Source organism: Oncorhynchus masou, chromosome 13 (genome assembly GCF_036934945.1).
Source record: "Oncorhynchus masou masou isolate Uvic2021 chromosome 13, UVic_Omas_1.1, whole genome shotgun sequence".
NCBI classification, from domain to species: Eukaryota; Metazoa; Chordata; class Actinopteri; order Salmoniformes; family Salmonidae; genus Oncorhynchus; species Oncorhynchus masou.
Window position 1 is genome coordinate 50,384,254 of NC_088224.1, and position 26,301 is coordinate 50,410,554.

The following is a 26,301-nucleotide window of genomic DNA, read 5'->3' on the forward strand; positions in this document are numbered from 1 at the left end:
TGTTTTATGAGGGAGTAGAATGTCAGATTTAGGAAGGCTGTAAAAAAAAATGTTACGGATAAAGTAGAAGAGTCGTGTCTACTCAAACACATGAATAAAGACGTGCAGGAGACATGAAAAATGTGAGAAAGGGTTGTCTACTCAAACTAAATGAGTAAATAACAGTCGTCTCCCCGTCATGGTGGTTAGAGCGTTGGACTAGCAACCGAAAGGTTGCAAGATCGACATTGAAAATAAGAATTTGTTCTAGTTAAATAAAGGTTAAAAAAAGAGTCCAGACAGGGTAACTACACTGAGGGGCAAAGGAGATAATACCACTTCTGTCATGGAACCTGAATCACATTTCTGTTAAAGAGCATAACAACCCTTATACTGTGCCCCCCTTAAGGACACGTCGTTGTCACATTCATAGAACAGTGGTTTTAGTTCTGTGGTAGACATTCTGGAACATTAAAGACTAATCACCTTTCACGTGTTATTTTCTAATAATCAACATTAAATTGTCATAGCAGCTGTATTAGTGAGATGCATATTCATCCATTGAACCCATGTAAAGTGGCCTGCTGTAGTCTTAAACAATTTCTTTGCGGACTGAGAAATAAAATACACTTGAAGGTGATTCCGCAAGAAACAATATTCTAAAGCAAATGCAGTGACTCAAAGTTGGCTACCACTGTTGGAAAGCAATCCAAATAATTATTGAGGAATAGAGGAATCTTCTTAGATGCACAACCGTTTGACTGTGGTTCCCTCTATGCATTACACTTTAATTATGGTCGGAGGCGCAGATACTGTATTTCACCGTACAATTTACTGTGGCTTTCTCTCTGCTATCGGAGAGGAATACACAAGGCACAGAGTCGTAAAACAGGGAGGCAAAATTCCCTTCAATGTACATTTTCTTTTTCTACATTTAATATGATAAACTAGGCCCTGTACAGTCCACTTTAGTGAGTACAATAATTATTTTACAATTTATACACATTAAAACATGGTGCTAAATTGGTTCCAATTGAAATGCAGTAAAGAAAAAAAATGTACTTCCCCCTTGTGATCTGCATAGGGAGGAACCTACAATTCCAAGGATAAATATTTTCTGGGCTGATGATCCAATTTTACAATAGGCCCCATTGAAGAAAAAAAAACGAAAAACCCCCCACCTTGAATAGAGCATGTGACTTCTCCCACCACTCCATAAGACAAAACATGCTATCAAAGCAACTGCTCCTGTTTTCTGCAAACCAGCCACTACATCCATGTCTTCCTCTTCTCTGATTAAAACCCTAGAGGGAAAAAAGGCCAATAGTGTCTAACAACCTGTATAACGAGCATGATGCCACGAAAAAACAAACAATACATTTACATCAACATTTTAAAAAACGTGAGAAATGTCTAATTTTCTTGGTCTTCGTGTAGCCAACCCACATTTGCTTGGTATATGTTTTGTATAATTTTTTTATGCTCGTTTTCTTTTCCTTTTGTTATATTGGGTTTGAATGCAGTACACTCAATGCATTCACACTCTCCCCCCAATTCTTCCCAAGGCCACATTAGGAACATGAAACTGTAACAAAGCGAGATCCAATCCCTCCATTTAGCTCTTCTCTGCAGAAGAAATCTAAAAGATATGAAGAAAAACTGTCTTTTTAACTGCAATTTTTTTTTTCAATGGAAGAAAAGTAAGCTTCCCAGTGTTTCCCAGTATGAGACAAACTTTCAAATTCATACGCATAACCCGTCCCAGAAAAAAGGTATCGTTTCTTTTTGTGTCAGGTTTCATGGAATTCAAGCCTTTATGCTACATAAGTGTACACTTTGCGATCCTCTGGTGTCCGCGCCAAATATTCCCGCTCAATGAGTCCTTCAATGCGCTTCTTGATGACTACAGGACTGGGGAGGAATCGCGATCGCAGCTGCTGGGTGACCTAGAGAGACGATACAAACACAGAGACGCAAATCAGAACCGGATCTCACATTTAATTACTGACGTTAATTAAATACTAACAGGTACAACCAGGTGTACCCGAAACACCTCAATCTTCATACACTTTTTTCCACTCACCTCTGCTACTAGTACGTTATGCTGCATCTTCTTTCTAGACTTCATGATGCGGACGATGGCCGCCTCAATCTCGTGCTTCCTGTCGTCGTCCACTTTCTGCCGCGTCTCCTTCCTCTCCGGGTCCGACTCTCCTTGCTTAGCGGCGACTAGTGGCCAACAAAAGGAAAACCTGTTTCAGCTGGGAACCACATGACGGCTACATGCACAATAATATATAATACAAGCTACACAGGTCAGTGGGGTTTTTCCACTACACTATACAAAAGTATGTGGACTCCTCTTCAAATTAGTGGATTCAGCTATTTCAGCCATACCTGTTGCTGACAGGTGTATAAAATGGAGCACAGAGCCATGCAATCTTCATAGACAAACATTGGCCTCAGAATGACCTTACTGAAGAGCTTAGTGACTTTCAACTTGGCACCGTCATTGGATGCCACCTTTCTAACAAGTCAGTTCAAATTTCTGCCTTGCTAGAACTACCCCGGTCAAACTGTAAGTGCTCTTATTGTAAATTGGAAACGTCTAGGAGCAACAACAACACAGACGAGAAGTGGTAGACCACACAAGCTCACAGAACGGGACCGGCGAGTGCTGAAGCGCATAAAAGTAGTCTGTCCTCGGATGCAACACTCACTACTGAGTTCCAAACTGCCTCTAGAAGCAACGTCAGCACAATAACTGTTTGTCGGGAGCTTCATGAAATGGGTTTCCATGGCCAAGCAGCCGCACACCATCCTAAAATCACCATGCGCAATGCCAAGCGTCAGCTGGAGTGGTGTAAAGCTCACCGCTATTGGACTCTGGAGCAGTGGAAACTCGTTCTCTAGAGTAATGAATCACGCTTCACCATCTGGCAGTCTGACGGACGCCAGGAGAACGCTACCTCGATGAATGCATAGTGCCAACTGTAAAGTTTGGCGGAAGAGGAATAATGGTCTGTGGCTGTTGTTCATGGTTCGGGCTAGGCCCATTAGTTCCAGTAAAGGGACATCTTAACGCTATAGCATACAATGACATTCTAGACGATTTTGTACTTCCAACAGTTTGGGGAAGGCCCTTTCCCGTTTCAGCATGACAATGCCCTGTGCACAAAGCGAGGTCCATATAGAAATGGTTTGTCAAGGTCAGTGTAGAAGAACTTGACTGGCCTGCACAGAGCTCGGACCTCATCAACCCCATCGAATACCTTTGTGATGAATTGGAACGCCAACTGCGAGCCAGGCCTAATCCCCCAACATCAGTGCCTGACCTCACTAATGCTGAATGTAATGCAAACATGTCTCCACAGCAATGTTCCAATATCTAGTGGAAAGCCTGTTATAGCAACAAAAGGGGGACCAACTCCATAGTAATGCCCATGATTTTGGAATGAGATGTTCAACGAGCAGGTGTCCACATACTTTTAGTCATGTAGTGTATCAGAGGTAGAATCATATTAACTCATTATAGTTCTGTGGGTAGAATGACCCTTAGAAGGTTGGTATACAATGCATTCGGGAAAGTATTCAGACCCCTTTACTTTTTCCACATTTTGTTATGTTACAGCCTTTTCCTTAATTATTTTATTTTATTGTGTCCACTCAATCTACACACAATACCCCATAATACATTTTAAATCTATATACATTTTTTTAAACGTATCAAAATAAAAATAAACAATATCAAATTTACATACTTTGTTGAAGCACCTTTGGCAGTGATTACAGCCTTGAGTCTTCTTGGGTATGATGCGACAAGTTTGGCACACCTGTATTTGGAGAGTTTCTTCCATTCTTCTCTGCTGATCTCAAGCTCTTTCAGGTTGGATGGGGAGCGTAGCTGCACAGCTATTTTCAGGTCTCTCCAGAGATGTTTGATCGGGTTCAAGTCCGGGCTCTGGCTGGGCCACAAGGACATTCAGAGACTTGTCCCAAAGCCACTTCTGCATCGTCTTGGCTGTGTGCTTACGGTCGTTGTCCTGTTGGAAGGTGAACTTTTGCCCCAATCTGAGATCCTGGGCGATCTGGAGCAGGTTTTCATCAAGGATCTTTGCTCCGTTCATCTTTCCCTCAACCCTGACGAGTCTCCCAGTCCCTGCAGCTGAAAAACATCCCCACAGCAGGATGCTGCCACCATGCTTCACCGTAGGAATGGTGTCAGGTTTCCTCCAGATGTGCCGCCTGGCATTCAGTTCAATCTTGGTTTCATCAGACCAGATAATCTTGTTTCTCATGGTATGGGTCCTTTAGGTGCCTTTTGGCAAACTCCAAGCCTTTTACTGAGGAGTGGCTTCCGTCTGCCCACTCTACCATAAAAGGCCTGATTGGTGGAGAGCTGCAGAGATGGGAGAACCTTCCATAAGAACAACCATCTCCACAAAGGAACTCTGGGTCTCTGTCAGAGTGGGCATCGAGTTCTTGGTCACCTCCCTTCTTGGTCACCTCCCTCACCTTCTCTCCCGATTGTTCAGTGTGGCCGGTTACCCAGCTCTAGGAAGAATCTTGGTGGTTCTCAACTTCTTTCATTTAAGAATGATGGACACCACTGTGTTCTTGCAGACCTTTTAATGCTGCAAAAATGTTCTGTGCCTCGACACAATCTTGTCTCGGAGCTCTACAGACAATTCCTTCGACCTCACGGCTTGGTTTTTACTCTGACATGCACTATCAACTGTTGGACCTTATATAGACAGGTGTGTGCCTTACCAAATAATTTCCAATCAATTGAATTTACCACAGGTAGACTCCAATCAAGTTGTAGAAACATCTCAAGGATGACCAATGGAAACAGGATTCACCTAAGCTCAATTTTGAGTCTCATAGCAAAGGGTCTGAATACTTATGTAAATACGTTTTTTTTTAAATATATTTTTATTATTATTAGACATTTGCAAAAAATCCAAACCTGTTTTTGCTTTGTCATTATGGGGTACTGTTTGAAGATTGATGAGGAAAACACTTAATTCAATACATTAAGAATGAAATGTGGAAAAAGTCAAGGGGTTTGAACTTCCTGAATGCACTGTGCATACAGTTCAAAGTCAGAAAGCAAGGTCGAAACAAAATAAATCTTGGTTGTTTTTGTGCCATTTCGGTTATGCATGGCTTAGATCTTTGAATCTGTGTTCCACAAGAATGGTCTATATGGTTGTTACCTGTCTGGATCTTGACGCGATGCAGCTTGGAGGTGAACTGGTCATTAACGGTGAACATGTGGCCGTTCTCGATCTCCTTGGACTTGGGCTCCTTGGTGAGGACGCGTTGGGTGGGCTTCCCGCAGGCCAGTGACTGCAGCGCACGCACCAGCTCCCTCTCCGGGATGTCTGTCTCCTGCTGGATCTCCTACACAGCAGTGAGCGAGCGATAGGGACAAAAAGGAGAGACGGATATGAGGCAGAGGGATCCTTTGATCCATGACTGCATTATACTGAAACCAAATAATACATTCTGTTTATAGAGAAACAAGTGTAACTTTTTCAATTCAATATAATTTTATCCTCTCAGGGAAAGACATTGCCAGACCACAAATAACATCATGCACATATAATAAAGACATCACATTGCCCAAATACACCCCCCCTTATAAACTTGACTTTATTCAGTGATGTTCTACGCATTCAATTAGCGGCTGTACCTCAAACATGGACTTCTCCCGGTTGTTGAAGAGCATTAGTATTGTCATCTGGAAGGTGGACACCTGCAGTATGTGCTTCCTGGTGTTGGAGCCTGTTACTTGGGCGCCGCCCACCCCCACCTCTGAGCCGTCCTCCTGGGGGGGAGAGGCAATGAGAGGTCACCACCGGCCACCTTCAGGTAACTCAGTCACAAAGGAGGAATCATCAATGTAGCCTCTGTTCAATCACTGACTATGTCATGCTTATATATACACAAATGTGTGAAATGTTAGTTTAACCCCACCCCCCACACATCCCTGTTCATCCCATCCCAAAAAGGCAAGTACAGCCTTGATGCACCTGCTGTTATCAAGGCCTGATGTTGACATTACTGGTGTGTGTGCATGCATCAGTCTGTCAGCCAGGCAAAGGCTGTCCCCTGCATACCTTTTTGATTGGGCCGTAGAAGGTGGCATTGAGGTCTGCAGAGCCCATGTGATGCTGTAACGTAAGCTGCCTGCCGCTGTGCTTGGCCAGATAAAACCTATGGCCGCAGAGCCAGAGGGGACAGTCACACACTACAGCGTTAAAGATAAACAGACAAACAATGGACAGCGCCCCGCTTCCACAACCTGCAGCAGAGAATATATGGCCTCTGCTATGCAAAGTAAATGAGAGACAAACCTTCTAAAGACTTCAAATGCATGTCGAGGCGAAGGGGGGATATTACATTTGGGCGTGGCGGACTGCGTTGGCCAGTAACCTGTCGTCAAGACCCTCACTGTGAGATCAACTCCGCCCAACGACACCTGGGGATGAAAGTTAGATCTACGTCTTCCACTGAGGTATCAAAAGCTTCGCTTTTCGCTTTTGAGAGAGTTAATGGCTAGGTTAAATAGAGAGCAATAGTAATGGCGTCTTTTTATAGGCACCAACTCCGCCATGGTTCAAAGCCTGTGGGAAAATGAATGGAGTTTTTGTAGGGTTTTTTGATAAATGCCAAAAATAAGGTCTGTGGTAAACACAGGCTTAGAAATTATACATTTTGTTCTATGAGCTAATCATCAGCTAACGTCACATTTTATGAATGATTTAGCATTTATGTAATAAAAAAAGCACATAAGGCTTCATAATTCATAAAGGTCAGTGCTAGCTGTGCCACCAGAGACTCTGGGTTCGAGCCTAGGCTCTGTCGCAGCCGGCCGCGAGGTCCATGGGGCGACGCACAATTGGCCTAGCGTCATCCGGGTTAGGGAGGGTTTGGTCATCGGGACATCATTGTCTCATCGCGCACTAGCGACTCCTGTGGCGGGCCGGGCGTAGTGCACACTAACCAGTTCGCCAGCAGGTGCACGGTGTTTCCTCCGACACATTGGTGCGACTGGCTTCCGACACATTGTGTTAAGAAGCAGTGTGGCTTGGTTGGGTTGTGTTTCGGAGGGAGCATGGCTTTCGACCTTTGTCTCTCCCAAGCCAGTATGGGAGTTGTAGCGATGAGACAAGATAGTAACTACTAACAACCACTAAATTGGGGAGAAAAGGGGGTAAAATAATAAAAATAATTCATAAAGGTAATGTTAATGGACTAATATTATATCATAGAACAAAACATATAATATCTACTAAGCCTTTTCATTCTCCATAGGAATGGCTGAACGAACCAGAAGTAACTAATTTCCGTTTTTTTAGGACTACAAACTGGCGAGCTCTATGTTCCCCAGAACCAACACTGGACTGGTTCTGGGAGTGGGTGTCTCACCGCCGTTGACTGTAGGTGTTGGCGGAACTCGTCCATGGTTGTGTTTGAGATGCTCATGTCCCGGAACATGCCTTCCAGTTTAGAGGTGAACTGGCAACCGCATTCCGTCTGGCCAGGGGAACCAGAGAAAGAGAGTGAGAAAGATACAGGATGAGACAGCTCTATTAAACAACACTTCACTCGCGCTATCCATTTCTTTCACACAGACTCTGCACTCAGCTGAGCTGAGGTTCAACACAGTCTCTGTGCAGTTCAAGTTAAAAATGTATTGTACCAGACCTGGGAACAAAATACAATTCAAAATTATTTCAAATACTTTAGCTTTGCTAGCTTGAGGTTGCCTGTTGCAATTGAACCAAATCAAAAAGCACCAAAAGTGCAAACCCCGCCTACATGGCACCCCAAACAGGCTAAAGCAAATGCTCAAAGTATATGAAAGATTTGAAATAGTATTTGAACACAAGGTCACACTTAGGTATTAGGTATTGAAGGTGCTACAATATATCTGGAAAAAATAAACAGTTGATGAATGTATTAATGGATGGAAGATCTTAAGATATATAGCTACTGCTCTTCCTTAGTCTCTTCACCTTGAGCTTAGAGATCATGTTCTTCTCCGAGTCGTCGGAGACGCTCTTATTGGTGAGCAACCTCCTGGCCAGGTGCTGTTTGTAGTACCGCTCAAACACATCCTTCTCCTGCATGAACCTGAAGAGCACCATGGCCTTGTCCAGGATCGACTCCACCTCCTGCTCCGTCAACTACACACACAGGACGAGAGGAAAATGAGCGTTACACAAGCACACACTTTAAATGATTACATTTCAAGCACTCATTTAATCAAATATTGAACTCCTTATACAGTGAGCTCCAAAAGTATTGGGACAGTGGCATTTGTTGTTGTTTTGGCTCTGTACTCCAGCATAGAACATGTTTCCAAACACTTCTACATTATTTGGATGCTACCATGATTACAGATATCATTGTTCACGATTCGTTCAGGATTGAGTCAGAAAGTTAGACACACTAAAATCATACCCCCCTAAAAATACCAACCTCCCGTTAGCATGTCTTGGAGGTATGATGTGTGTGTCTAACTTCATATAATTCCAAATTAGTGATGAGATCAAGCTTTCATTCCTTCGGGCTGTTGTTTCAGGAACAATGACAGGGTGCTGGGCACTACGTAGTGAATATGGTGCCATCGGGCTCTGGTTAAAAGTAGTGCACAATATAGAGAATATGGTGTCATTAGGGAAGCAGCCTGTGTGCCCTGAGGGGAGGACGTTCCTCCCCCATTACATCAGAAAACCACCCACTCCTTTTACGCCTTTCTTCAGCTTGTCGTCGATGAACAAGGAGAGGTACTCGGGAGAGCGCGAGTTGAGGTTGAGGAAGTATTCAAAGTCCCCTGCGATGGTCTGCTTGAAAAGCCGGTCGTTGTTGAATGACTCTTGGAGGAAGCGATCGAAACGTGACTTCAGATCCAACAGACCCTGCACATAACAAAACGGAGGAAGGAAGAAAATGTGACATTATTAATGGAAAGCAGTAGCACTTACTACATGCTCTTGTGTATGCTGCCATCTAGTGTCAATATGGAGAGTTACAGAAATTGCATCCCTGTTGTAGATTTAAAAGCATTCGCTGGAGTTTTCACTATTGTTAAATCTTTGATGGGAACGTAGCCAGAGAGCAATCTTTAGTGGACCCCCCCCCTTCCCCGTGTCAATGATGTCACTTCCTGTGTGAGTTACCTGGATGTAATCTACAGGGTTTTTGCCCTCGCCCTCCTCTGACACCAGCGCCTTGCCCTGCTCGCGGAGGTAGGAGCTCATGCACTCACACATTGTCTTCAGTCCGTTTGGCACTCTGCTAAAGAGCTTATACATACACGCCAGGTCTGTGTTCACGCACACACACACGCACAACGTCAGTACAAACACATTAGTATCCAAAGACCACCCACTACACAGAATATATTGCTGACATTGATGTGGTACCAAGTATGCACACGATAACAACACACATTCACACAGTGTACATTACTCTATTACTCTGCAAAATACCTCTATAACTCTGCAAAAGGTACACAAACATCTGACAAACTTTAACATCGGGGTGAAATAGCCCTTTCATTAAAAAAAGAAAGAAAACACAATGTGTCCCAAATGTCACCCTATGCCCTAGATAGTGCACTACTTTTGACCAGAGCCTAATCGTCCCCATCAAAAGTAGTTTAATGCATAGGGAATAAGGTGCCATTTGGGACGCAGCCCATAGCTGGGACTGGTGTAGTAGTAGTAGTAGTGTGGCACACTGACCCTCTGTCTTTCCATTCTTGAGCATGTGGACGAGGCCCGAGTTCTCCATTTCCACGATGGTCTTCATGTGCTTGGAGATGAGCTCCCGCTCCACCACCTTGACGATGGGCTCCTCCGTCGTCTTGTCCAGGCAGTGCAGTACGCGTTCGATCTCCTCGTTTATCCGCGCCTCCACTTTCTTTATGTACACGCTCGCGCTGTTCTCTGCCAAAAACTTTTGACTTTCCATCTGGAGGGAAAACAAACACGGGGTTAGGAGCACCTTGGGAGATTGAGAGGGCATACACATTATGTATATAACATGATAGTAGGCCAACAACATATCACCTCAAGTCAACATGCATGACACATTTGGCATTGATGCGAATGAAGCATTTTGCTACACCACAAGCATTTCGCTACACACAAGCATTTCGCTACACTCGCATTAACATCTGCTAACCATGTGTATGTGACAAATAAAATTAGATTTTGATTTGAAATGTGTGAATAGATGGGGGGTGGGGGGATTCTTACAAACCTGGAAGAACTCTGCAGACATTTCTAGAAATGGGGCCTCAAAGTCCTCTTCGTAAACCGACCTTCCTTCAAGGCCTAAGATCATTAACATCTGGCATGCATTTCTGATCGCTCCCCTGAGAGAGAGTGAGAGAGAGTTAGTGTGTGTCAAGTACAGTTGAGTCCCAAATTGCATTCTATTATGGACCTTGGTCAAAAGTAGTGCACTGAATGTAGAAAACATTAGGAACACTTGCTCTGACCAGGTGAATCCTAGTGAAAGCTATGATCGCGTATGTCACTTGTTAAATCCACTTCAATCAGTGTAGATGAATGGGAAGTTAAAGGATTTTTAAGCCTTGAGAGAATTGAGAAATGGTTTGTGTTTGTGTGCCATTCAGAGTTTGAACTGCAACGCTGCTGGGTTTTTCACACTCAACAGTTTCCCGGGTGTATCAGGAATGGTCCACCACCCAAAGGACATCCAGCCAACTTAACAACTGTGGGAAGCATTGGGGTCAACATTCCTGTGAAACGCTTTCAACTCGTTGTAGAGTACATGGTCCGACGAATTGAGGCTGTTCTGAGGGCAGAAGGGGATGCAACTCAATATTAGGAAGGTGTTCATAACGTTTTGTACACTCAGTGTATAGGGTGCCATTTAGGTCTGGGTCAGCTCAAAGACTATCAGATACTTTTTAAATATAACAAAGAGCACAATGAAATAATCATGGATTAGGGTTGTGGTTTTCTTTATCGGGAGAAACACTGCATCCTTGAGCTCAGAAACTGTGGCTCTGTTCGAATTCCTTCAAAGTGCATCCTTCCTCCCTCCCTCGAAACAGTCAATGTGTAGACATGACTGGACAGATGAACACAAGCATTCCACCGCATTGCTTTCACTTTTCCAGTTATTTGTAGTGATTCCACTTATCCAGTAATTTCTTCAACAAAGCTAGGAGTTTGTGCATTTTTTTTAAGTCGAAAGGGGACTGTGTATAGACGGGGGTCATATACCTGTCCACCACCTCGCCCTTCCTCTCTCGTGCGATCATGTCCAGGAGGGTCTGTCGGAGGTGGTCTCGGATGCAGCCGTAGCGCACCACCTGGTCTCTGAAGATGATCAGGCCCAGGTTGTAGACATTCTCCACGTTGTTCTGCTGCACGTACACCCGGTCCTGGGAAACAAGAATAAGAGAGGGGTTTTGTCAGTCAAGGTTGATCTTAGGTAAGTTTTGCATTTACCCCACTAACGGTTATGGTTAGGATTGGGAAGCTGATCTGGACTTAAGGGAAACTTCACCCCGGAGCACGTTTGAGACCTGCAGCCAGGCAGCAATGCATTGCCAGTCCAAGGGATGGTTACAAGACGACACTGCATTGAGATATACAGTCAAATCCTAATAACTAAGAAGTGTGCAAGTCTGACCAGTACAAATTATGCATGCGTGATGTGTGATGATGCAGAACACATCATATGATGCAAAACATAGCATCAGTTTTACATTTTTACTTAGTGTTGTATCTTGAAAATGTATCTGCTGACTCGATTAAAATAACGCTATGTAACTATGTCTAGAATGAAAACGACATTCTAAAAGTTGTCCCAACTCTCTAAATACATGACTCTGGTTGCTGGTGGTGCCACTCACCATGTACATGAGGATGTCTCTGATCATAACCATGGCCGTCTGGTGGTCGTTCCAGGCTTGGTTCAGTGTTTGGAGGAAGTTATTGTTTAGTGAGTTGAGGACATCTTCCCGTACCTGTGGGGAAGCAGCAGCACAGTCAGACAGAGAGGCATTCGTTTGATACTACACACACACACCACACTGATGATTCAGCATACTAAGCCCATATCGCTTTCTCTGCATGACACAAGCTCTGTCTGTGAGCCTCTCCCTCCACAAGCTCCTCTCTCGAGTGTTTCCGTCACTCTCTGTATAGGACTCTAAAGGACACTGTGCACATCAACTCCAGGCAGAGACGCCATCATCATCCATTTAGTGAAACAGAGCCCAGCACACTGACTCACACACTATCTCAATGGAAAGTGAACTCCTCTCAGCTCACTATTAATCACCCACTGATGAATCTGTTATACTTATGTCTAGCATCCTAAAACACCATCATCCAAATGTAAGACTTTCGAAAACATGTTCAAAACACAAAAAGCCCAATCCATCAATGCCACCTACTTTGATTTGCACAACTGTGTTAATATTGGGTAAATTCAGTTGAAATCAATACATGTTTGACAGCACCCCTTCTGATTTAAACAAAACCTTAAACAATTGTAGAAGTGATCAGGTGGTGACTTTTTGGACCCGAATGCCAAAACATCAAGTGAAGTTGACCCATTTTTCATACCGCACCATACCATGAGACATCCATGTTTTCATCACTGGAAAAGATAAATGGTTGAGACTGATATAATTTAAAAGCTTACAAACTGGGTTGTCAAACAATTTTATAACTTCTGGGAGAAATGTACAGTATATTCGGAAATTATTCAGACCCCTTCCTATTTTCCACATTTAGTTACATTACAGTTTTATTATAAAATTGATTAAATAAAATGTGCTCATCAATCTACACACAATACCCCAATGACAAATGCGAAAACAGGTTTTTAGAATTTTTGAAGCCTATCTAAAGGCATGACATCATTTTCTGGAATTTTCCAAGCTGTTTGAAAAGGCAGTCAACTTAGTGTATGCATACTTCCAACTTCTGACCTACTGGAATTGTGATACAGTTATAAGTTAAATAATCTGTCTAAACAATTGTTGGAAAAATTACTTGTGTCATGCACAGTGTAGATGTCCTAACCGACTTGCCAAAACTACAGTTTGTTAACAAGACATTTGTGGAGTGGTTGAAAAACTAGTTTTAATGACTCCAATCTAAGTGTATGTAAACTTCCGACTTCAACTGTACGTGCTTTCAGATTGTCCCATTTATTTTCCAGCGATTAAACATTAGCTAGCAGGACGGAAGGCAAGGGCAGATCGGCCACTCGTCGCCTGATCCTCGCAAGGCACCCTGATCTTTTTCCGCGAAACCTCAAGTTTCCTTCTCCAGCGAATCACAGGGATCTGGGCCTGGTTGGGTGTCTGTAGTAGTATATCTCTCATGTCCGACTCATTGAAGAAGAACTCTTTGTCCAGTTTGAGGTGAGAAATCGCAGTTCTGATGTCCAGAAGCTCTTTTTGGTCATAAGAGACGATTGCAGCAACATTATGTACAAAACAAGTTGCAAACAACACAAAAAAAACAATATAGCATGGTTGGTTATGATCTGATAAGACGGCAGCCCTCACCTCCGGCGCCACCTTGTCATCATACTCTAGCGACTCTTGTGGAGGGCCGGGCACAGCCAGGTGTACGGTGTTTCCTCCGACACATTGGTGCAGCTGGCTTCCGGGTTATTAAGCAGGAATTGTGTCTAGAAACAGTGCGGATTGGCTGGTTGTGTTTCGGAGGACGCACGGCTCTCGACCTTCCCCTCTCCCGAGGCCGTACGAGAGTTGTTGCGATGGGACAAGACTGTAACTACCAATTGGATACCACGAAATTGGGTAGAAAAAGGGGTAAAATAAAAAATAAATAAAAACTTCAAGACTCTTACAAAGACATTCAGCTCAGGTACATCCTGTTTCCATTGATCATCCTTGAGATGTTTCTACAACTTCACTGAAGTACGCCTGTGGTAAATTCAATGATTGGACATGATGTGGAAAGACACTCCTGTCTATATAAGGTCCTACAGTTGACAGTGAATGTCAGAGCACAAACCAAGCCATGAAGTTAAGGGAATTGTCCATAGAGCTTACGAGACAGGATTGTGTCGTGACACAGATCTGGGAAAGAGTTCCAAAAAATGTCTGCAGCATTTAAGGTCCCCAAGAACACAGTGGCCTCCGTCATTCTTAAACGGAAGAAGTTTAGAACCACCAAGATTCTTCATAGAGGTGGCCTCCCGGCCAAACAGCAATCGGGGGAGAAGGGCTTTGGTCAGGGAGGTGACCAAGAACCCGATGGTCACTCTGACAGAGCCCCAGAGTTCCTCTTTAGAGACGGGAGACCCTTCCACAAGGACAACCATCTCTGCAGCATTCCACCAAATCAGGCCTTTATGGTAGAGTGGTCAGACGGAAGACACTCATCAGTAAAAGGCACATGACAGCCCGCTTGGAGTTTGCCAAAAGGCACTTCTCAGAGAATAAGAAACAAGATTCTCTGATCTGATGAAACCAAAATTGAACAATTTGGCCTGGATGCCAAGCATCATGTCTGGAGGAAACCTGGAACCATTCATACGGTGAAGCATGGTGGTGGCAGCATCATGCTGTGGGGATGTTTTTCAGCGGCAGGGACTGGGAGACGAGTCAGGATTAAGGGAAATATGAACAGAGCAAAGTACTGAAAGATCCTTGATGAAAATCTGCTCCAGATTGCTCAGGACCTCAGACTGGGGTAATGGTTCACCTTCCAACAGGACTACATCCCTAAGCACACAGCCAACACGACACAGGAGAGACTTTGGGACATGTCTCTGAATGTCCTTGAGTAGCCCAGCCAGAGCCCGGACTTGAACCCAACTTCCCCAGAATGAGCTGAAAATAGCTCTGCAGCGATGCTCCCCATCCATCCTGACAGAGCTTAAGAGGATCTGCAGAGAAGAATGGGAGAAACTCCCCAAATACAGGTGTGCCACGCTTGTTGCATCATACTTGAGGCTGTAATCGCTGCCAAAGGTGCTTAAACAAAATACTGAGTAAAGGGTCTGAATACTTATGTAAATGTCATGTTTCAATTTATTTGCCAACATTTCTAAAAACCTGTTTTTGCTATTGTTATTACGGGGTATTGTGTGTAGATTGAGGAGAGGGAAAAAACAATTAATTCACTTTTAGAATAAGGCTGTGACTCAACAAAATGTGTAAAAGGTCAAGGGGTCTGAATACTTTGGTTGTATTTTTTTTTTACCCCAGCTGCAATAAACTTCCTCATTGCGCAGTATTTGGGCACGCAAAAGACATGAACAAATGTTTAAAAAAATACCTAAATAAACAAAGCAAAAAAAGAAACGTCCTCTCAATGTCAACTGCGTTAATTTTCAGCAAGCTTAACATGTTTAAATATTTGTATGAACAAAACAAAATTCAACAACAGACAAACTGAACAAGTTCTACAGACATGTGACTAACAGAAATGGGGGGGGGGGGTCAAAATCAAAAGTCAGTATCTGGTGTGGTCATCAGCTGCATTAAGTACTGCAGTGCATCTCCTCCTCATGGACTGCACCAGATTTGCCGGTTCTTGCTGTGAGATTTTACCCTACTCTTCCACCAAAGCACCTGCAAGTTCTCGAACATTTCTGGGGAATGGCCCTAGTCCTCACCCTCCGATCCAACAGGTCCCAAACATGCTCATTGGGATTGAGATCCGGGCATTTCAAGATGAGCCTGCAGGAAGGGTACCACATGAGGGAGGAGGATGTCTTCCCTGCAACGCACAGAGTTGAGATTGCTTGCAATGACAACAAGCTCAGTCCAATGATGCTGTGACACACCGCCCCAGACCATGACGGACCCTCCACCCCCAAATCGATCCCGCACCAGAGTACAGGCCTTGGTGTAACGCTCATTCCTTCGACGATAAACGTGAATCTGACCATGCTGTGACACACCGCCCCAGACCATGACGGAAAGGTTTTTAGAAATGTTGGCAAATAAATTGAAACATGACATTTACATAAGTATTCAGACCCTTTACTCAGTATTTTGTTTAAGCACCTTTGGCAGCGATTACAGCCTCAAGTATGATGCAACAAGCAAAACCGCGACTCGTCAGTGAAGAGCACTTTTTGGCAGTCCTTTCTGGTCCAGCGACGGTGGGTTTGTGCCCATAGGCAACGTTGTTTCCGGTGATGTCTGGTGAGGACCTACCTTACAACATGCCCACAAGCCCTCAGTCCATCCTCTCTCAGCCTATTGCGGACAGTCTGAGTACTGATGGAGGGATTGTGCATTCCTGGTGTAACTCGGGCAGTTGTTGCCATCCTGTACTTGTCCCGCAGGTGTGATGTTCAGATGTACCAATCCTGTGCAGATGTTGTTACACGTGGGCAGCTGTCCGTCCTGTCTCCCTGTAACGCTGTCTTAGGCGTCTCACAGTACAGACATTGCACACAACTGCAGTCCTCATGCCTCCTTGCAGCATGCCTAAGGCACGTTCACCCAGATGAACAGGGACCCTGGGCATCTTTCTTTTGGTGTCAGTAGAAAGGCCTCTTTAGTGTGCAAAGATTTCATAACTGTGACCTTAATTGTCTACTGTCTGTAAGCTGTTAGTGTCTTCACGACCGTTCCACAAGTGCATGTCCATTAATTGTTTATGGTTCATTGAACAGTCATGGGAAACAGTGTCTAAACCCTTTACAATGAAGATCTGTGAAGTTATTTGAAATTTTACGAATTATCTTTGAAAGACAGGGTCCTGAAAAGGGACATTTCTTTTTTTGCTGGGTTTATGTCATTGTAGAAACAGACACGCTATCAGTATAGTGATGTAGGTCTTAAGATGTTGTACACATGAAATTGTGTCATTCCGAACTTTATCCTCTACGTTATAATCCCTGTTGGTCAAGTTGCACTGTTGCCCCACGCAGCTGTTCAGGCCTGAGCGTGTCCCTACAGTACACAAACACAGCCCGCGCACCACAGCTGGTAGAAGAAAAGTCTTGAGTCCAACAAAATGGAATAGAACGTACCGGATAAACTTCAGAATGAAACCATTTAATGTGTACTACATCACTATACCGAGAGCGTGTCCATTTCTACAATGGTGTACTTGGGTGTTTGAGCTTTTTTTCATGTCTTTTGCGTGCCTTGATACTTACTGCACAACGAGCAATGAGGTCGTGAATCTCAAAAAGAAGCCAAATCACAAAAAGAGTGCCTGGACCCTTCTATAACATGTCATTTATATAAATAAATAAAAATCTACTTCAGAAATAAGAAAATTCTTTAACGTCAATTATCAAAAAATACATAAACGTTGATTTTTTTTCTTCATATGTTGTTTCTTAGACCCTATTTTACATTGTCTGAAGTTGTTGTGCCTGCCATTGATTTAGACAACATGCTCTTAAATATAGGGTAGGTGTCATGTTTTGGGTGATAAATGTAGAAAATAGGAATAAAATAAAACTATCTAATGGTACCACAAAGATGGTTGGAGGTCGACACAGAGAATGTTGACTTGAATGGGAATATCTGTCATTTTAAATTATACTGTTAATCTTCCACAGGAAACCTATTGAAATCTAGATAATAGAATAGACATGACTCAAAGTTGACATTCGACGGTGGGTGGATCAGAAGTCATCTTTGTGGAATTAATTCGAAGTCAACATTTCAATTAAGTTAACTGCAATATGTAACTTTTTGGGCAACCTAACAAAATTCAAATGTCAGTTATAGATCTGTCATTCTAATTGAAAGCAAGTCTAAGAAGCGGTAGATCGCTTCTGTGTGTAGTATTTCTATGCGTCTCGTTTTTAAGTTTGGTTTTTGCATCTTCTACTATCAGTTTTGTACATCAGCTTCAAACAGCTGAAAATACAATATTTTTGGTTATGGAAAATATATTTCACAGCGGTTTAGACGGTACAATGATTCTCTACACTAAACAAGCAAGTATTGTCAGAAACTGAAAATAGGGGAACTATTAGAATTTTAGCAACCAGGAAATGGAGGAGCGATTTCTGCATAGTGCATCTTTAAAATGTTAAATAGTGTATAGGGTTGGGCGGTATCCAGGTTTTCATACCAATCCTGCACCATACCGGGGTATATGTGCACACAAGGGGCGCTATTTCTTCCCAAAGGTAATTATCATTTGTATTTTTACAAATCGAGAGCTTGGGACTATAAGGTTCTATCTGAAAAAAATATGATTGAGTTAATTGCCTTTAAAGTTCCAAACCCTCATTGGTTTGAATGGTGTCAGAAATGTATTGGGGTATTTAGAATAAAGAATAAGGCTGTGTCAAAAACAACATTTTGCCAATAAATTAGTAGCGAATTCCCATAGCTAGCTAAATGCAAACAAGCCCAAGCAAACAAACTATTTGCAGGACAGAAAACCCAGCTCATAAAGTTATACAACTGTCTCAAAAGGCTGCTCACTGTTTTCTGCACTCACAAAGTAAATATTAGACAGCTCGGCTCTTGATCCAGTAAGGGATTGATTGTCTCTGCTGAAACCAATAAGCTTGATCTTGCCATCTTGCCGCTTAGCTAGCAAAATAGCAAACCAAATGCATAGCTGAGGCCCTGAGCTGGAGATAATTTATTTGACACATCTTAGATAGTCAACTTGTAGTTATTACCAGTGGCATAACACGCACCCCTGCAAGGTGGGGGTCTGTATTTCAAAATCCCTGTAATATGGTATATCGCCCAAGCCTAATGGTGTACCAGCTAAATTGCAGTGGTCTGAAAGGATAGAAATATAATTAATAAAATGGACCCATGATTGAAATTTAAGAGCGCGTTGTGCCTGCTGTTGGTTGAGACAACACAAAAACCTCAGATGATGTGAAATAGGGTCTAAGCTACAACTTAGGGTCTAAGGTAAAAAAAATATAAAAAAATAAAAAGGTCTAAGCTACAAATCAGAGTTTACAGATGTTTTAATAATTGATGTTAATGGGTTTTTTTAAATGACCATTTTTATGAAAACTTTTTTCAATAAATAATCCCAAAAGTTTACAAACATCACTGTTTGTAGTAAGCTTTTAAATTATATGAAACTCAACTCTTTTCCAGTGATAAAGACATGGACGTCTCATAGTATGGTGGGGTATGCCAAAAGGGTCAACTTTATCTAAGCACCCTTATCTCCTGGATTTTTTGGCATTTAGGTCCAAAAAGTCACTTTATGACCCCTTCTTTCATGGGCAAAAATGTATGAAAAGGTTTTGTTTAAATCAAAAGGATTGCTGTCAAAAAAGTGATTGAATTCAACTGAATTTACCCTATTTCTCCAAATGCAAATGTGGGGGACAGGAACAGAATGTCAACGGGAGATAATTAGTTCTAATTCTGAGATGTCAATTGGGTGGTGTTTTTTTTTTAAGGCCAATGCTGAAATATTGACATCCACAGCGATGATTGGTCATCTCAAAAGGTAGGCATGCGGCCCTACATAGGGCTGTTATGGTGACCGTATTACAGCCACACTGGCAGTCATGTTAGCAGTCATCTGATGCCTATGAATGTCATTAGTAGCCTACCAAACATTCTAACTCAACACACTATTGTCCCTCTAATCACTCTGACATCAATGCAAATGCAATCGAAAATCACATTAAACACTTCACGAGAGCCCTGGCATTCAGTTTGAGTGGAACAGGATCACCTGTTGCGCAGGGAGAGCCAGCTCCTCATAGGTGGTTGATGTATGGAATAAGTGTGTTCCTGTTGCGCAACCTTTCTATAGGCTATGCAATTGCGTGAGAACAACAGCGCCAATTGGCCTATATGTTTTTGCTAATGTTAGTATCACAACTGAAGTGGACAAATAACTCCAAACATAGCCTATAGGCCCAAGACCTCTGAAACATGGTTGGAGAGCCCATAGCCTACAGAGCTTAGTGAAACGTGGTCTTATAAGCCCAGTCATTGCGCAAACGCACATGAAAACAGAGTTAACTTTCCACTATTTAATACAAGTGGATCCTACCTTTCCTGTGCTGCAATATTTATTGCATAATTCGTAAAAATTAAGCACATTAATCCGCTTTACAAACAGTGTAGCCTACCTGGCATTTAAAAAACGTAACGTACACTTCAACTATGAGACAAAATTAGGAAAGCCTCTTAAAGAAGAGGCGTGAGAGCCAGAAATCTTGCTTGTTTGTAGGTGACCAAATACTTATTTTCCACCATAATTTGCAAATAAATTCATTAAAAATCCTACAATGTGATTTTCTGGAATTTTTTTCTAATTTTGTCTGTCATAGTTGAAGTGTACCTATGATGAAAATTACAGGCCTCTCTCATCTTTTTAAGTGGGAGAACTTGCACAATTGGTGGCTGACTAAATACTTTTTTGCCCCACTGTATGCTCACTCCCTCAAATCATTTGATGAAAAATAACCTTTACATTTTATTCAGTTATTTTCAATTGTATTGTTCTTACTATAAAATAATCCCACAGGAATTATAAGCAAATCTTGCACGCAAAATGAACTAGTGTAGCCCACAGCCATAGCCAGATCAGGGCCCAACACAAGGACGACTCAGAATATGCTATTCGTTCTTCTGAAATAGGCTACATCTTCTTCATATCATAATGTTTCTTTAGACATGCCTAAAATAATTTGTAGGCTATATTAAATGGATTTTAGACTTTTTTTAAATGTAGATGTTCCAAAAAGTCTGTATCAGTGGATTTACTTTTTGCATCAATTACAATGAGACTGGCAGTTATTTGAATGACAATCACCCGGCTGACAAAATATCATGACCGTCACAGACCTAGCCCTGCATAGATATTTCGTTGGCCCAGTAATATCATTGTTTCCAAAATAGTTTGCAGATGCTATAGCTTCACGGCTTTGAGATAATCTGATGCTTCTTCTCATTCAGTGGAATATGTTGGCCTACATGGCGTGTGGTTTAAACAGGAATGTTATAGGGATCACGTGATACACAAACTATCCTCAAAGGCTATTGCCTTTGTGACGCTGTGGTCTAAGGCACTGCATCGCAGTGTTTGAGGTATCACTACAGACCTGGGTTCGATCCCAGGATGTGTCGCAACCAGGAGACCCATGAGGCGGCGCACAATTGGCCCTGCGTCATCCGGGTTAGGGGAGCATGATGTCCCTGTCCCATCGCGCTCTAGCAACTCCTTGCGGCGGGCTGTGCGTATGCACGCTGACGTCGGTCGCCAGTTGTATGCGTCAAGAAGCAGTGCGGCTTGGCAGGGTCGTGTTTCGGAGGATGCATGGCTCTCGACCTTCGCCTCTCCCGATTCCGTACAGAAGTTGCAGCGATGGGACAAGACAGTAACTGCCAATTGGATATCACGAATAAGGGGTAAAAAGTACACAAAAATAAAAAAGGCTATCACAATCACTGATTAAAGTACCAAAAGGCAGATTGATCTGCTTTCTAGTACCTACACGACTGGACAGAACAAAACCAAAAATACAAATCCTCTCCGAAACAGGAGGCTTTTTCAATCAGCCGAGCTTGTCAAAGATCAGGACTGTGTGTGTGCTATTACTGAAAGAGGGCCTTCAAATCTCCAGTCAGATGCCTATGGGCCCTAGTGGAGCTGGGCCTTCTGATAGAGGAATTGGGCTAACTTTTCTCATTTCATTTCCAACTACTAAATACAAGGCTGATGAATGAACGGGAGCAACTCATGTTTTGCAAGTCCGCGGCATCCAGCCATAGTCAAACAGATCCCTGGAGCTTTTCCACAGTAAAAGGTTTAATGAGCGCTCCATTTCATCATGCTGTCAGCATACCAAACAGGCCCAACACTGAACAGGCCAAATCAGCCTTTAATTTAATATGACCTGGATTCATGTGACAGGCTTTCACAAGATTTGTTTCCTTGCTTTTCAACAATTAAACAGATCTTGTGGTCAAGCTGAGTAACCTCTTGTGGTTAAGCTCAGTGACTATTCTCAGACTCCAGAGATCCTGCAAATGTACTGACAGAAAATACGCTAAAGACCTGCCAGTGATTTTATAAGGGTGATTATTACCACATACCCGCACAAATCCAGCAAATGGAACGTTAATCCAGACCCAGGTCGTGTTCATTACATTTACATTTAAGTCATTTAGCAGACGCTCTTATCCAGAGCGACTTACAAATTGGTGAATTCACCTTCTGACATCAATGAGGCACCAAAAGAAAGAAAACTGGTTGAAACAGGGATGGACTACCTGGACTCGTCCAATAAGAAACTTTTTTTCATTGTCTGTTGTAAAATTTTAAACGTTTTCCCATCGCATGCCCTAATAAACAGCACCCAGTACTGAAACAACATCCTGTCCTGCACTGGGATGAACACATTAATCTACCACCATGCGTTCATTGTAGAGGTCGACCGATTATGATTTTTCAACGCCGATACTGATACCGATTATTGTAGGATTAGAAAAGCCTATACCGATTAATCGGACGATTTTTTTATTTTATTTATTTGTAATAATGACAATTACAACAATACTGAATGAACACTTATTTTAACTTAATATAATACATCAATAAATTCAATTTAGCCTCAAATAAATAATGAAACATGTTCAATTTGGTTTAAATAATGCAAAAACAAAGTGCTGGAGAAGTAAAAGTGCAATATGTGCTATGTAAGAAAGCTAATGTTTCATTTCCTTGCTCAGAACATGAGAACATATGAAAGCTGGTGGTTCCTTTTAACATGAGTCTTCAATATTCCCAGGTAAGAAGTTTTAGGTTTTAGTTATTATTGGAATTATAGGACAATTTCCCTCTATACCATTTGTATTTCATTAACCTTTGACTATTGGATGTTCTTATAGGCACTTTAGTATTGCCAGTGTAACAGTATAGCTTCCGTCCCTCTCCTCGCTCCTCCCTGGGCTCGAACCAGGAATACAATGACAACAGCCACCCTCGAAGCAGCGTTACCCATGAGTGACATCAGAGCGAGTGACATTTAAAACGCTATTAGCGCGCGCTATCTAGCCAGCCATTTCACTTCGGTTACACCAGCCTCATCTCGGGAGTTGATAAACAGCGCAATGCTTGACGCACAACGAAGAGCTGCTGGCAAAACGCACGAAAGTGCTGTTTGAATGAATGTTTACGAGCCTGCTTCTGCCTACCACCGCTCAGTCAGATACTTAGATACTTGTATGCTCAGTCAGATTATATGCAACGCAGGACACGCTAGGTAATATCATCAACCAAGTGTAGTTAACTAGTGATTATGATTGATTGTTTTTTATAAGATACGTTTACCTTGGCTTACTGCATTCGTGCAACAGGCAGCCTCCTTGTGGAGTGCAACGGGAGAGAGGCAGGTCGTTATTGCGTTGGACTAGTTAATTGGATCCCCGAGCTGACAAGGTGAAAATCTGTCGTTCTGCCCCTGAACGAGGCAGTAAAACCCACCGTTCCTAGGCCGTCATTGAAAATAAGAATGTGTTCTCAACTGACTTGCCGGGTTAAATAAATAAAGATTAAATAAAGGTGTAGTAAAAAAAAGTATTATTCATTTTTTTTTAATCGTCAAAATCGGTTTCCAAAAATACAGATTTCCGATTGTTATGAAAACTTGAAATTGGCCCTAATTAATTGGCCATTCAGATTAATCGGTCGAACTCTAGTTCATTGGCCTTACTTTGTTGATGAGGTGCTCGGTGACCACCTCCCGGAGGCCCGTGTAGAGCTTCTCGCCGTGTTTGTGCAGCACCATGGTGTAGGCATTCCTGTAGAGCTCCTCAAAGCTCAGCCCGCTGTTGTTCTTCCTCTGGATCTCCTGGATGGCATTCTTCAGAAGGTCCCAGATGTTGTTGACATACTTTTCGTCCATCGTCATCTGCAGCGGACAAAGGAAGTAAGAGTGAGAGGAGAACAGAGAAACGGACTGACAGGTCAAAGTTTCAGGGATCGTTGGCTCCCTCGTTTGAGGGAGAACTGGAACAAAGCAGCTTGATAAAAATTGTGGCTATGCACACAATGTCTATCAGTCTCCTGCTATGCTAGCTTACTTCTTTAGGTGAGAGAAACAAGTCTACACTTGCTGCACTTCCGCAACCCAAAAATCCCTACTGATTTAAAGAGTAGCCTGTACTATGATGCAATATCTAACAGTTTGAGTGTAACATTGAGAAAAGAATCCCTTCTCCAGAAAATACATTATTTATATTCCGACTTTTGACCTTATGTAAACGTATATAAAACAAATCACTTTAAGAGAAACCGTGTAGGTGTGCCCCTATGTGTCCCTTGTGATGAACTAAAAAAAAAAAAATGTACTGCAATATCATGATAATATTCCCAATAAGGTTTCATACAGACCAGCATTTCATATTTTCCATATCATATTGCTCACGACCACCTCTAACTGTGTCTCGTAACATTTCCCATTCCCCTAACTTCTCCTTTTAACTGGACAGACAGTAAATGGCACTGCAGCCAACCATCACACTCAGCTAAACATGCTACATTCACAGCTTGATATAAATCCATTGTCCCCTTTGGTTGTCACGCTCAACCATGGCCTGTTAAACCTGGAGGCTCTCCAAAGTGAGGTTGGCCGAAAGATGCATAACAAAGTGTTTGGATATGGCACCATCCACATCCCGACACAATGGGGTTGAAGTGTAGTCCATCAACTGGAGGCACACACAACGTACGGATCTGTGCAAATCTGCTTTTTTTATTTAAAAGATATTTCATATCAGCGAGAAATAAGGGGCATATGTTTCGAAAACCTTTTTGCAAAAGATGATTATTTACATTTTTAAACAGCATCAGAATTGTAGTTCACAGAGCCAACTGTGGGCGACGGCAACTGCTGAGAGCTGGGGATCATTGAGGACTCAGTGGAGGCACATCAATCAGAACTGGGCCTCCCGAGTGGTGCAGCAGTCTAAGGCACTGCATCACAGTGTTGTGGCGTTACTACAGGCTGGGGTTCGATCCCAGGCTGTGTCATTACCGGCCGTGACCAGGAGTCTGATAGGGCAGCGCACAATTGAGCCAGCATCGTCCGGGTTACGGGAGAGTTTGGTCGGGCGGGACTTTACTTGGCTCACCTCACCCTAGCGACACCTTGTGGCAGGCCAGGCGCCAGCAGGCTGACGATGAGACATTATCATAATCACAAAAGTGGGGAGGGAAAAAAATGTAGTTTTCCTTTAAAAGACGTCCATACTGATCTTCTGATTTCATCCAATAGCTTTCGTCCATTAACTTATCAGCAAACGGTTTCCCAATTAAACTTAGACTAGCTACTTGACAGAAAGTAACTAACTGGCTATTACAGTCAATGCAAAATGTTAGCTCAAGTTATCTATCAGTTAAAGTTAATTGGGGTATCAATGTTTAATTGGCATGTAACAAAAACGTGATTCAGCAAACCATGTCATGCAAAATAACGTAACACAACAATACTCTCCAACCCACCAGTTTCTGAATTGACTAAATACTACAAGTCATGAGGCCACAAACAAAGCTACGACGCCAAATATTTACATACTAAAGTTAGATAGCTAGCAATATTTTTTTCTTTCTCCGGGTAAAGTGTGTACAGTAACGTTATCTAGCTAATGTTAATTATTAATTCAACAGTAACCTTCCTAGCTAGCTAAGAGTTGGTAGGTAGCTAACAGTATATGAGCTAGCAAGCAGCTATCCATAACCTCTAGTAGGGGGCAGCTAGCTAACGTTACTTTGTTTACTGAAAGACCGGCCTTGTAAACTGCACTCCCAAGCTAGCTAGTTACTCGACCCTCGGCGGTCCAGTCACCGCCTGCTGGCAGGGACAGGTCCTATCAGCGGTGTGTACTTACAGGAAAGGCTCGTATTCTCATCTTGGTGTCCTTTTTGGTGCCGCCTTTGCTCAGATTGGACATGGTTACTTCGTCTGTGTGTTCTGTATTTACATGAAAATGTGATCTGGTTAGGTACAGGGAAGTATACTTGTGGAACAGCTTCCACTAGACCTTCCTCGCTGGTCCGTAATTGGTTGTTGACAACCAAATGTCAATGTTGCTCTAACGTAGATCTCCCCACACAGCAATGGCGGACTACCTAGCTACAGTTCTCACTGCGCAGAACTCACGCGAGACTAAGGGTATTGGGCTGGAGGTACTTTTCTGATGAATTAAATGGTTCGGTCAATAAATTCCATAGGGCTTTGCCAAACACGTAATTATACTATAACATAACTATGCCATTTAGCAGACGCGTTCATCCAAACCGACTCAGTACCTACTCCCCCCCCCCCCTTCGTATTAAGCTAGTTTTGTGTCTC

The 26,301-nt window shown here is 42.7% G+C and overlaps 1 protein-coding gene across 1 annotated transcript; it reads right to left on the reverse strand.

Moving 5' to 3' along the window:
• Positions 1-789: 789 nt before the first annotated feature.
• On the reverse strand, positions 790-26,087 carry LOC135552509 (cullin-3). Its single transcript, XM_064984182.1, has 16 exons — positions 25,838-26,087; positions 23,662-23,859; positions 11,891-12,004; positions 11,256-11,416; positions 10,261-10,375; positions 9,741-9,969; positions 9,174-9,319; positions 8,736-8,912; positions 8,007-8,177; positions 7,417-7,524; positions 6,342-6,466; positions 6,105-6,201; positions 5,678-5,812; positions 5,199-5,385; positions 2,063-2,208; positions 790-1,925 (listed from the first exon to the last, which is right to left on the reverse strand). The coding sequence occupies exons 1-16, from the start codon at positions 25,898-25,900 to the stop codon at positions 1,794-1,796; spliced, it is 2,304 nt and encodes a 767-aa protein (XP_064840254.1). The 5' UTR covers positions 25,901-26,087; the 3' UTR covers positions 790-1,793.
• Between the last annotated feature and the right edge of the window lie 214 nt (positions 26,088-26,301).

Coding starts and splice junctions, on each gene's coding strand:
- LOC135552509 (XM_064984182.1), bottom strand. CDS start 25,900: ATGTCCAATCTGAGCAAAGGCGGCACCAAAAAGGACACCAAGATGAGA. Junction 6,467..7,416: donor AACACCTACAGTCAACGGCG/GTGAGACACCCA, acceptor TTTCATCCCCAG/GTGTCGTTGGGCGGAGTTGA. Junction 5,386..5,677: donor GGGAGAAGTCCATGTTTGAG/GTACAGCCGCTA, acceptor ACTGCTGTGTAG/GAGATCCAGCAGGAGACAGA.